This window comes from Diuraphis noxia, unplaced genomic scaffold (genome assembly GCF_037042655.1).
Source record: "Diuraphis noxia isolate RWA-SAM2 unplaced genomic scaffold, SU_Dnox_SAM2 contig0001, whole genome shotgun sequence".
Taxonomy (NCBI): domain Eukaryota; kingdom Metazoa; phylum Arthropoda; class Insecta; order Hemiptera; family Aphididae; genus Diuraphis; species Diuraphis noxia.
The window spans coordinates 20,257,512-20,271,548 of NW_028301711.1; the positions used below are offsets into that span (position 1 = coordinate 20,257,512).

The following is a 14,037-nucleotide window of genomic DNA, read 5'->3' on the forward strand; positions in this document are numbered from 1 at the left end:
CATAGTTTCGATTTTCTAAACCCTGGTGATAACTAAACGAAATATTTTTATTTCAAGGATAAAAATATTAATTAATTTTTATAATTTATGCTCGATGACGTAACTACATTATACATAGTATGATTTAGTGAATTTTAATTTGATTTAAACATATGATGAATATCTTTGGGTTTTGGATATTTACATAAATATTGGAAATTTGTGTATTTTGTTCAATCTATTTTAAAATATTACCGAGGTTGTTCTATCATTTTGGTAGAAAATATCCAATCGCGCGGATATTCTCTTCTGACAATGTTCTAGGCATGTATTATATTATATTATTATATTATTAATTATTAACCACACATTATATTATCTTTTTCACGTAGGTATTTTATAAATAGCTTTACGTGGAAAATCAAGAAAAATAAGATCATTAGGTATTTTATTTCAATACGGAAAACAATTTTATGCATTATACAATTTATAAATATCCAATATACCCTAGGGTGATTTAAAAAAAAAAAAATGTTAAAAATACAATAGTTAAATAACGCTGATTGTATTTGACGATGTTAAGTGTGTAAAACATCCAGAATGCACGGTCGAATAACTCTTGTCCCGGGGCATTGTTTTATTTATTCAGCTGGAAAATAAAAATTAATCATTAGGTATTCACACACGTGCTGAATAATGATTTTTTTTATAAAATCAGATTAATGTGTTGCAACAGACTAACAACTATCATATCATTCCTACCAAAGAGCTACGCTGGAAAATGTAAATAAATATATTATATTGATTTTTCTAACTTTCCATTTAGATGATTTTGCAAGATATTATACAAATTGAGAAAGTTCGCTCTAAGAGCGATCTAAATTCCTGGCTTCTAAACACATTTTAAAACAACGCCGGAACAAATTATATTCCCATATTATAGAGTTTAGAAATAATTATTTGATAAAATTTATATTTTGGCAACTATCTATTTTTTTTTTTTTTTTGGCTACTGAGAACCTCTATTTAATGTTCATAATTTGGTTTTTTTTTAAGTATTGACTTGTTTTAAATTATAATAAGTAATAATGTAAAAATGTAATATAATTTTCGTTTATTCGAACATTGAAGTTTTGAATATTTGTATATTAGATGATTGTATAATAGGTATACTCTGTGTGGTATAAAATTGTATCTACGTGCTATTAAACACATAGTATAAAATTATTTTTTTATAGGTTGTGTAAAAAACATACGTAAAATAAAATTGTTAAAATAACTAGAATATTAATTTGATATTTTAAGGATACAATTTACATTGAAGTGAAATTACATTATTTTGAAATAAAATTATTTCTGATCGCTAATAGGTAACTATTTCAGCTGGATTGATAACCTGACTTAAATATTAATTAATTTCAAAATAATTCTTCTATTATTATGGTTTTTAAAATGCTCTTATAACCAGTGTACAATGTCCCATAATTTAAGGTTCTATACGGTATAATACAATATTCCTAAACATGTGAAAGATACTTTTTTTAAAGTATTAAAGTACAGATAGAGGTACTTATTTTGAAATGTATTTAAAATACGTATTCGAATACTTGGCAAAAAAAATATTTTAAGCATATATAAAAAATATATTATTCATATATGGTTTCAATACTTTCAAATTTTTTATAACTTTTTTGTCTTATAATCAACCGGACCGATTTTCATGTTTTAAGTTTATTTTTTATGGATAGCATACCTATATTTCACATCATATCATGAAGCTAAAATTTAATATATTCAACTGCGTATGTCTAAGTATTTAATTATCATTTAAGTATAATTCACAGTAAAAAAAAAACATGTTATTATGTATAATATTCTCAATTTTTATAGAATATGTACATAAACTAAAAAGAATTATTCAAATATTTGCAAATTAGTGTTTGATATTAAATACAGATAATTCGAGAAAGTATTTAAATTCGTACAGTTAGAACCTAGTTAAAAATTATTTTGATACTTTTACTCAAATAACAGTGCAGCACTGGTAAAATATCACTACAATAGATTCTTATCATGTTAAAACTTGCAACCTCAAATTTATTGTCATCTCAAATTAAATTTAAATATTTAAATCCCCTTGAAATTACCATTACACTTAATAGCTTTACGTTTTTTATAACTCGGTGTAAAATTAGTCGTTTTTCGTTACCTCGAATACACAAATGATATATTTTCAAAGTAAGAACAGACATTTGTACGGTAAGGTAGTTAGTGGAAAAGAGTGATTGTAAAAATAATGTTAAATCGCCAATAAATTCAATATTTATACAAAATCATTATACAAAAAGATAAAATTTTGAATTTTAATTGTTTAAATATTATGTAAAAATGAGGATGACTCCTTATTTTCTATCGGTAAAATTTAATCAAAATGTGGTTTGCTCAGTGCTGGAATAAAAACATACCATTAAATGGAACAATTTTACTTTGAAAAAACTAAATACGAATATGCACAACAACTAGGAACTAGATACCTCGCACTTTTTCCTGTTACCCTTGAGATTTGAAATGACGAGAACTCATTTATTATACCGAAAAATCCCATTTTAAGATCTATATATATATATATATATAATAACAAATGTTATGTGATTATTTTGATTCAGAACGAGGAAACGATTGGTATTACGATTTTGTATATTTTTCGCGCCAATAATACTCCAACTCGATGTGAAATGACTTATAACTTATAAGTTACGTTTTACATACTGTAATATTCCTATTCACCTCGAGGGATTTAAATGTGATTTATCATACAACACTACTACGATGATATTGCTCTTCACTTCCGTTATTTGTAATAATTATACATAAAAGTTTGAGAGGAAAAGAATCTCTATACCTAGTGATGATGGTTAGTCAATTAGGAGTTCAAATCGACAAGTTCATTTGTAACTTTTTAAGTGTAATAATTATACTTATTATACAATTATTGTATGCGCCTATATTAAAACAATAAATAATTATAGTTAAAATATTTTTTTATTAGCTTCTAACATAAAACTAGAAAAAGCTATTTATAAAGAAGCTGGGTAAGTTAATGATTTTTTTATTTTATCAAACGAACGATCGTCAAGTTAATTTTTAACATTTTAAATGTACGATGTGTAATTGTTTTTAATACATTTTTAAATGCCTAATAAAACAATTATTATAATCATTTGTTTTAGATTCTGAACAAAGTGATGAATGTATTGATTTTACAATGATGTGTGTTTTTTTGTTTTTGTGTCTGTGTACAGCATAACTAGTCGAAATAATGCTTCGATTTCAAACATTGGGGGTGGTTTCCCATGTAAAATTGAAGAGTGCATTATAGAGGTCAAAAGTAAACATTTTCCCTACAGTTTTCAAAAAAATCAAGAAAAAATAAAAATAAAAAGCGGGTAAGTCGTGGATGTCGCTCTACTGTAGGTTACAAGTGGGTTACTGTAAGTCTGTAATGGATAGGATTAAATTTGAATGCAATGATAGGTATGATTGTATACGAAAAACGATTCTGAACGGAGATGATTTGTCAGTCTAGGATATATTATATTTAAATATTGTCATATATTCTATTTTGAAACAAATATTTTATTTTTCAATTAAGACGCATTTTTCATAAGGCATGGTTAATCAATTAGTGTAGCTATCATGTAGTTATCATAATTCATAATACCTTATATATACGAATACATGGTTTGAGGATAAATCGTTATCATTACGCGATTTCATAAAAATTTAAAACTCAAACGCTCAAAACATTTTTCCTATAATAACGCTTCAAATTTTCTCTATAGCTATTTGAAGCAAAAGTTATGGAAAACTTGGTGTTAAATTTTATTTTATTTTATTTTTATTTTAAATTTATAACCTTAGATATAAATACAAACAATATTATGAATTTTGAACTAAAAAATAATTTGCAAATATTCATGGTTTTGACGAATTTTTGTCAATATTTGAAATTCAAATGCTAATAAAAATTTAATTTGAATTTCCGGTTGACATTTTTTTTTGTGATGAAGATTGACAAATTTGTAAGGAATCTTGTATTAAATTTTCAAAGCTTAGATTTAAAAAGAAAATTTTTTATGAATTTCTAGCTTATAATAATTTGCGAATTTTCGTAATTTTTACGTATTTAGACAAAATTTGAACTTTAAATGCTTATAAAAAAAAAATGTGATTATACATTTCTTGATTTTTCAACTGCTATTGTAAAAATATTTTAGGAACCTTGTATTAAATTTTCAAATCTTAGGTATAAAAGGAGAATTTTTTATGAATTTCTAGAATAAAATAATTTACGAACTTTCGTGATTTTTACGTATGTTGTCAAAATTGAAATTTGAATGGATGTAAAAAAAAATTATTCATATATATTTATTTTATTTTTCAACTGCTATTGTACAAATATGTTAGGAGCCTTGTATTAAATTTTCAAATCTTACATCTAAAAAGAAAATTTTTTATGAATTTCTATCTAAGATAATTTGAACATTGCCGTAATTTTTATGTATTAACTATTAAGTCAATATTTGAACTTCAAATGCTAATAAAATAAAATTGTGCCTATGTATTTTTATATATTTTTAATTACTATAAGAATAACTAATGAGGAACTTTGTATTCAATTTTTAAGTATTTTGATAGGGCTGAAAAAATTTTATCAACTCTTCAAAAAAATTTTTCAGAAAAATTGAAAATTTCAGTTGTCTATTAATATCTCAAAAAAAGTCAAAATATTTTTAAAATTAAATCATGTAAAGAAATTGCCAATCTAAATAACTGATAAAATTTTCAAGTATAAACGACTTATACTTTTTGAATAATAACAAATATTTAAAATCGTTTCTGGATAAATCGTTATCGTTACGCTATTTCGTAAAAATTTAAAATTCAAAACGCACCTCAAATTTTTCCTATAATGACGCTTCGAGATTTCTCTATAGCTACTTGAAGGAAAACTTAGTGTTGTATTCTTAATCCTTAGTTATAAACACAAAAAATTTTATGATTTTTCAGCTTCATAATTACTTGCAAATTTTCGCATTTTCTACAGATTTCGTAAAAATTTGAACTAAAAACGCTTATAAAAAAAAAATCATGCCTATATATTTTTATAATTTTTTAATCACTATAAGAATAACTTATGGGGAACTTTGTATTAAATTTTCAAGTATTTTAATTGGGCCAAAAAATTTTTATCGACACATCAAAAAAAAATTTTCAGAAAAATTGAAAATTTCAGTCATTTATAAATATCTCAAAAAAAGTCAATATATTTTTAAAATTAAATCATGTAAAGAAAATGCCAATCTAAATAACTGATAAAATTTTCAAGTATATACGACTTATACTTTTTGAATAATAACAAATATTTAAAATCGTTTCAGGATAAATCGTTATCGTTACGCTATTTCGTAAAAATTTAAAATTCAAACGCACTTAAAATTTTTCCTATAATGATACTTCGAGTTTTCTCTATAGCTACTTGAAGGAAAACTTAGTGTTGTATTTTTAATCCTTAGTTATAAACGCAAAATTTTTTATGATTTTTCAACTTAGCTTATTTTTCAAATAACTCAAAAAAACTCAAGTATTTATAGTGATTAGTTTTTGAATTACAACCATATAAAAAAATCAATTTGGTCGAAAACTGATTTTGCGTAAAAATTCCCGTTTTTCTGTAATTTTTTTTTTTTTGTTTTTCTCGATTTTTTTGAAAACTGTTGGAAAATATTTACTTTTGACCTCTATAATGCACCAAGCATCTTCAATTTTACATCGGAAACCACCCCCAAAGTTTGAAATCGAAGCATTATTTCGACTAGTTATGCTGTACACACAAAAAAAAAAAAAAAACATCATTGTAAAATCAATACATTCATCACTTCGTTCAGAATCTAAAATGACAGAAAAACTGGAATTTTTACGCAAAACCAGTTTTTGACCAAATTTATTTTTTTATATGGTTGTAATTCAAAAAATAATCACTGTAAATACTTGAAATTTTCACCAAATGTTTATGTTATTGTTGTATATATACAGTTTAATTTTCAAAAAGTTTTGACTTTTTTTGAGTCATTTATAGACCACTGAAATTTTCGATTTTTTTGAGAGTTTTTTTTTTTGAAGTGTCGGTAAAAAAATGTTGGACGACCAAAAAAACTTGAAAATTTAATACAAGGTTCCTTATGAGTTGTTCTTATTGTAGCTAAAAAAAAAATTAAAAATCGGTAGTCAAAATTTTTTTATGAGCGTTTATATTTCAAATTTTTACGAAATATGTCGAAAACGCGAAAAATTTGCATGTAATTTTGAAGTTTAAAAATCATAAAATTTTTTCTGTTTATAACTAAGGATTAAAAATACAACACTAAGTTTTCCATAAGTTAAATAGCTAAAGAGAAAACTCGAAGCGTCATTATAGGAAAAATTTGAGGTGCATTTGAATTTTAAATTTTTACGAAATAACGTTACGATAACGATTTATCCTGAAACGATTTTAAATATTTGTTATTATTCAAAAAGTATAAGTCGTAGATACGTGAAATATTATCAGTTATTTAGATTGGCATTTTTTTTACATGATTTAATTTTTAAAAATATTTTGACTTTTTTTGAGATATCAATAGACAACTGAAATTTTCAATTTTTCTGAAAAATTTTTTTGAAGGGTTGATAAAATTTTTTCGGCCCTATCAAAATACTTAAAAATTGAATACAAAGTTTCTCATAAGTTATTCTTATAGTAATTAAAAAATTATAACAATACGTATGCACAATATTTTTTTATTAGCATTTGAAGTTCAAATATTGACTAAATACGTAAAAATTACGAAAATTCGCAAATTATTTTAAGCTAGAAATTTATACAAAATTTTCTTTTTAAAACAAAGATTTGAAAATTTTTAATTATCTATAATATATCCTAGACTGACATATCATCTCCGTTCAAAATCGTTTTTCGTATACAATGATAGGCATCTATCATTTTATCAAATCTAACCTACCCTAGTCAGAGGTCCACCCCACCACCTAATGTACAGCAGAGCGACATCCACTTACCCGCTTTTTTTTTAGTATCGACTTCTATAATTATTATTTACAAAGCTGAGTAAGTTAATGATTCTATTTAGGTAACTCAGTTTAGTTAAGTTAATCTACGATCATTAGACAATTTTAAATGTTACTTAATTTAATAAGTTCAAAGTTAATTCTTAATTTTTTTTTAAACTTTAATCAAGTGAAATTGTAGTTTTTCGTCACTAATAAAAAACTTTTTAGTTCGTTAATGCCCATTCTTGTAGTATTTAATAATTTAATTTCGGTGTTTATGGGGACCTCCAACTCCTAATATTAGTAACACGCTACGTCACTATATATATATAATATATATAAATGACAACCTTAATATATTGATCCGTTGATCTGAGGCTTCAGAGTTCAGAGTAATAATTTAAAAAAATTTTCGGTAGCATAATATGTTTTTAACTATTTACAATTTTTAGGAACACGGTCATTGGGGTGAGGTCTCTGGAGTCACCCCTTCCCGAAATCAGACCACCACCCTTATTGTGCAATCACCTGTAGCTGCTGTAGGTTCCGGTACGCTTTCGGCTGCAGGCGCTACGTCAGGTGTGGCCTCGGCGGCAGGCGCTTCAGCCGGTTGAACTTCCTCGGTGGCCCCCGGTTGTTCGCCTTCGGCCGGAGCTACTACCACCGCCGCTTCAGCTGATGGTACGGCTGTGGCAGGGTCTGCCGGTTCCGCCGCCGTGGTGGCCGTGTCCGCTGGTGCCGCCGCTTCAGTGGCCGGGTCGGTCGGTGCGGCCGTTTCGGTTGCCGGGTCGGTGGGTGCTGCCGGATCTGCTGGGTCGACGGGTGCAGCAGGGTCGGCCGGGTCAGTGGGTGCTGCGGGGTCACCTTCAGCCGGGGGACCACCTTCGAGTCCTGTGTACGTAAAAAACATAATAATAATGTATATAATAATGGCTCAATCTTAGCATTTTACCATGCTGTGAACTATGATGAGTTTGATTCAACAGGTGGTTGGTCAAAGTAACAAGGAATTAGGGATGTTGATCATTTGTCTCCCCCCAAGGCTGTTTTAAAGATGTACCAGTCGCCCTCAACCAAATGTACCAGTTGCCTCAAAGTTAATATATATACGATTACAATATATAGCCCGTAAAATAGGGGTGGTAAATAAACAAATAATAAATAAAATGTAAAATTATAGAAAAAAATGTGATATGCTTGGAATTATATAACTGACAAAATTATAAGTCAATAACACAATACATATTATAGTTATGTAGCAACAGCATTTAATGTGATAATTTGTTGAAAAAAAAATTAGATATAATATTATGTATTATGTTTTGTTATAATAATTACTATCAGGTTTTAGATAATCTAGCCCACTGTATTCTTATTTTTTTTATTTATTTATAAAATCTTCAATTCTGGCTTTTAGTAAAAATCTTCAATTTGCACCAAGTATAGGCTATTATTTTATTATTAATACAATTTTCATTTTATTCATATAATTTGTATAATATATCATATTTATTAATGTAAGACACTCATTATTTCAAAAAGTATTAACATTTTTCAAATTTTTATGTTTAAAATATCAAAAAGTAGGTACGTGTTAGCATTTAAAAATCCAAAGTAATGTTTATCAATGTCTATCATATGACAAAAATGTGAAAATTTTAGGAATATTAATTAGTTGTAGATTTCATTATATTTCAATATTTCTAAAAAAAAAAAAAATAATAATAAATAAAAATATAAAACTTCGAAATTATTAGTGTTTTATGTTAAAAGTATCACCCTCAATGATTGTACATATTAAACTTGTTTTCTATTATTTTATACTATTTTACTTTATTGTTATAATTAATTTTGTGTTTTATTTATTATGTGTATGTTGAGCTCTCCCATTTTATGCGCTAGGTATATATTGTGATTTAATATGTACCTACCTATAATTCAAATATGTTTTAAAAAATAGTAAAATCAAGAAATGTGCTCTTAAAACTTCAAAGTTACTAAACACGCAAAAATATGCCTCATTAACTTTTAATATTTTTTTCATAATGTTCTGAAACTAACTTCGAGCTAGTTAACTTAGCAATAAATCAAATACCCCCCAAAAAACATGCAAATCCAACCACTTCCTAGCCCTATATATAGTGATAATATAGATTTTGACGAGGTGATAGATAACACAGGTCGCCAAATCTATAGCCAAAGCCAATGACACCTAATGTTAATGACCGTAAAAAAAATATATATTATATATTTATATAAAACAATTTGATAGGCTACTTATTGCTCCGCCAGCCAACTCACTTTTGTCCACAGACACACACGCCTATAGTGGCTAATTTATAATATATTATTATAAAGTTTTTTTAATCACCTTCGTCAATTGATTTTTGTTTTTTGATAGTGTCTTTGACCACAGAGTTCAGTAGGGGTTGTGGTATGGCCGTGACGGCGGTCATGAGCTTATCAACTAGGTCGTCGACACTGAGTGGGTTATTCGAGCACACGGTGTCCTTGAGGTATGCCCAAAGTTCTGGTGTAGAAAAAAAATAAAAAATAACAATAATTTGGTCAACGTGTTCACATTGAAGATTGGACAATTGCTGTCAAACTTGATCAAAATTCACCTTCTGGCGCCGGGGACGGTGGTTGAGGTTCGGGTTCGGGTTCAACCACTGGTTCTGGTTCGAGTATTTCGTTGTCGCTCTGTGGGTCTTCCGTCGCGTCCGTCAGATCGCCCGCGACCGATTCGCCTTCGGTGGTCAAACCGTCTTCGGTCTTTTCGTCTTCGGTACCTTCGCCGTCTTCTCCTTCGGCCTATTTTATTTTATCAACAGACGTGAGAAATGCAATTGTTTATCGGCTTAACTATCTATCTTTAACTTCTGTTTCAAACGGTACTTAGACATAACTATAGGTACAACTACTGGCCGTCTATGGTGAAAAATAAAATAAATCCAGATTATGCTTAACATTTTTCTTTTTATGACCTCAAACGGACGTGTACTCACCGTAGATACTACGATTTTACTGATTTTCTCTCTTCTCACTTTTCGCGTCATCTTACCCACAATATTCAAAGCACTGACACGTATATACTTACGAGAAACTAATATTTATTTTTACTAAATTATATCGAGGAAGATGTCATTCAGTCAGTTGGCACTAAATACATCTCACAATATTCCACATTCTACATTCGACCTATACCTATCTATAGTCCTAGGAAAATGTCTATAACGTTCCTGCTTATAGAAATAGCTCTACGTGGTATACGATAGTATCAAAAATAATATTGTAATGTATATTATTAAAATTTGTTTTATTTAAAACTATTATGCCCGTATGCATAAAATAAATAAAATAATAATTACATACATAAAATAACTATGCATATGGGGATTAATCATTAATAATGATAAAATATAAAAGTATACTCTTGTGGGGAACCTATTAATACAATATTTAACTATTTAAAATTTGTTCAAATATTTGACGGCTTAAGAAATCCTACTTCTATAATTTAATGCCATGTACCTATACTGGATACTACTTTAAATATATTCGTAGTCTCTGTCCATAAGATACCTAATTAAGATAATATACAAGATGACTTTTTAAATAATCTCAACACCCCTTCCCATCACATTTACCTCTTAATCGTACATTTATTCAAATTTAAAATTTTATAACTTTTATGTACCTATACTTATAGACTACATTTTAAAATTCATGATATTTTTTTATAGGTACCACTTGAAGAGTACCCTGTGGTGTAAATACAAACATTTTAACTTTAAGTTTTCAAACGAAATCACCTCACTTTTACTGCATATTATTTAACAGGTGTCTTTAGAACATTTTTGATGGAACTAATTCAAAATTCTAAGGAGTACCTACTTATTTCTAAGTTATTAAAACGTCCATTTTAAGGTAATTATCCCTAAAAAGGGTTTTTCTAAAATATAAATTGTATGTAATATTTGATCAATTTAATTCAAATTAAATTTACATTCAAATTTAATTACAATTTTTTTTTTTATTTAAAATTTAAATTAATTAAATGTATTATACGTGAACCATTTTTACAAAATATTTATTATGTTAATTAATTAATTCATTAATTTTGTATTTAATACATTAATTACGAAATTCATTTAAAATAAATTTTTAGTCGTGTAGTGAGGTTTTCGACTATTTATTGCATCAATAAAGGCCAGTCGTCGACAAGTCAACGACCTACGGTTGTTTAATTTTGTCATGCTCGGTAAATGTAAATATTTGACAAATATTTCAAAATTATTATGAGGAAATTAATTTTTGCATAAAGTGTTTTAAATACTTTTTGAATCCATTTATATTTAAATACCTATTAAAAACTAAATTTAAATAATTTTTAATTTAAGTAAGTTATTCAACATTTAAATACTTTCAAAAATTATTTTTAACAAGTCGTTATATGTGTTAGAGTGAGTTATTAACTTATTACGTATAATGAAACAAATATGGGTCATAAAATTAAAAATAAAAATATTTGTTGTAAAACGAATTAAACGATGTTTTTCTATTGAAGGATAATAAAAATGGTTTGGTCACCCAAACTTATTGCAATTTTTAAAAAAGATTGTTCTACTTCAAACCTCTCGGAAAACATACCAAACCATAATATTAAGTACCAAGATAAAAATAGTTCCCTATTTTAGTCAAAATATATTATGTAAGTGATCACCTATTTAAATTCTATGATTTTCAGTGATTATGACTAATGCGCTAAAAAGTATAAAAATATGCCATACAGTATATTCAGTGAAAATCGTTGAAATATTCAACAACAATTATTGGTCTATAATTTTATGAGTTGTTGAAATAATTTAAATTAAATTAAACAACTTATTGTTTTTAGGTGACTATAATAATTAATTAAATTAAATTATTTCCAATTAATATTTAGATGCCAAAAAAATTATTTTTAAATTTTCCTCTTGACGAAATATTATTTTATATCTTAAAAAAAAAAGTTAGCTGCAATAATCAACATGCAATATATTTTATTGAAATTTGTCAAAATAGCACAAACACACAATAACCATTAAATATGCTTATAACAGTTTAAACTATTTTATTTTGTAAAGACAAAAATTTAAAAATGTCAAAAGAAAATAACAATATATCTACATGAAAATCCGCAATTTAAGATTATAATTATCGTCAATATAGTAAATATATTTTATGATAAGTATTATAGTTAGATAATTGAAAATAATATGGTTTTGAAAAGTGTCACGTTTTTGCGTATAATATTCATTAATTATTATAATATTGTTAAAAATACCCGAGAAATATCAAAAATATCCGTTTTTTTTTTTTTTTTTGACAAATTATATTTTACACGTTAAGCATATTTTTAATTTTTTTTATCACGACTATACGGATGGAGACAGAACAATGATGATGTGCTTTTATAAATAAATAATATTTATTACTTAAAATAAATAATCGGACGTCGTTGACCTGAAAAAACAAAAACTACACTTCCTCGGCAGCGTCTGGTCCCCGCCATCACCACACATATCCGAAAAATTACTCTGACACACATTTTTTCGATTTCCTTTCTTTTTCCTTTACGACGACGACGTAAGCACAGGGAATTGGAAACACTTATGAGGAGAAAAGAAAATTCTGGCTTCGTGCCATCAGTGTATAGAATAAGCGAACTGTCTATAATAATATAATATAGAAATATATGTATAATATTGTATATATAGTATACCTACGTATACTACCATCACTTTTCGATTTTTTTCACACGACTTTTACCCAGCTCACCTTAAATCCTAATATCTGCTGCACTACACTCTTCCTAGCTTTTTTCTTTTTCTGCCCGACCATTACGATATTGTTATAATTCATCATATTTTTGCCACACAATCAGCTGCAGATTTCAGGTGAGTTTCAAAATCCTGTTTTTCATTAAACGTGTCTACATTACCGACCGTAATGAATATTATTGTTTTGTAACCTATATAGAATTTCTGTTATATTTTATTTGTGTGTTTTTAGCTGTCCCATCACAGACCACTCTTTTTTTCCCCGTTTATTTCTACTCAACAATATTAATATCACGTTTGTACATATTTCTCAGCAGTGAACATGTTAAAAATAATTTGTCCTCCCTCCAACACGCACCTCCATAGTTTATCTACGTTAAATAGATATAATATAGTATTATGTTAAAAAAATAAATATCTATTCGATTTACCTGCGACGCCAATTTCGAATTGCCATCCATTTGTGTAGTATAAAATTGTTATATTAATGAACTTACATGCGTGTTGTAGAAAAAAGGGTAACACATAATAAAGTATTGAAAGGATCCTCACATGAACGGTAAACGTCGAAAATATTGTATAAAATATAATCATAAAAAGGAGGCAAAGGAGGGGCTGGCGTGGGATTAAAATTGTGTTGATTCATGCACGACGTATATTATGTAGGCTGTTGATGATGATGAAATTAGATTTTCCCGCAACAAAACTGTTTGGACAGCTACACATTATAATATGTTATTGTTAAAATAATTTTATTATTTGTAAACCGGAAAAACGTTCTTGGATGAACACTATATGACGGAAATGTCAAAAGGGGTCCATTAATTTAGGGTTTTTTTCGTACACCACTTCAACCGTATTAAACATATTTCAAATTGGTGGTAAAATTATTAAATAATAATTACAACAATAAAAATGTCGAGAATTATGTAAAAAAAACCCCTCCCGTCGTTTGAGTCTTTGAACTCCGAAATGGGTAGGCGTTAGGTAGGTATAAAATATAATTTTTGTGAATTAATGTTACAAATTGAAAGGGGTTTTGTGTGCAATGTGATTTTTCTTTCATAAAAAGGTTGAACGACACAGGTTGATTTTTTCAGGTTTGTTAATAAACTTGTACACAAAA

The 14,037-nt window shown here is 27.2% G+C and overlaps 1 protein-coding gene across 1 annotated transcript; it reads right to left on the reverse strand.

Annotated features, from left to right (window-relative positions):
- Window positions 1-410: 410 nt before the first annotated feature.
- On the reverse strand, window positions 411-9,920 carry LOC107169548 (uncharacterized). Its single transcript, XM_089220528.1, has 4 exons — window positions 9,711-9,920; window positions 9,458-9,616; window positions 7,615-7,977; window positions 411-628 (listed from the first exon to the last, which is right to left on the reverse strand). Exons 2-4 carry the CDS (start codon window positions 9,540-9,542, stop codon window positions 621-623), a joined length of 456 nt encoding a protein of 151 aa, XP_089076654.1. The 5' UTR covers window positions 9,543-9,616; window positions 9,711-9,920; the 3' UTR covers window positions 411-620.
- Window positions 9,921-14,037: the final 4,117 nt, after the last annotated feature.

Coding starts and splice junctions, on each gene's coding strand:
- LOC107169548 (XM_089220528.1), bottom strand. CDS start 9,542: ATGACCGCCGTCACGGCCATACCACAACCCCTACTGAACTCTGTGGTC. Junction 7,978..9,457: donor ACAAAAATCAATTGACGAAG/GTGATTAAAAAA, acceptor TTACGTACACAG/GACTCGAAGGTGGTCCCCCG.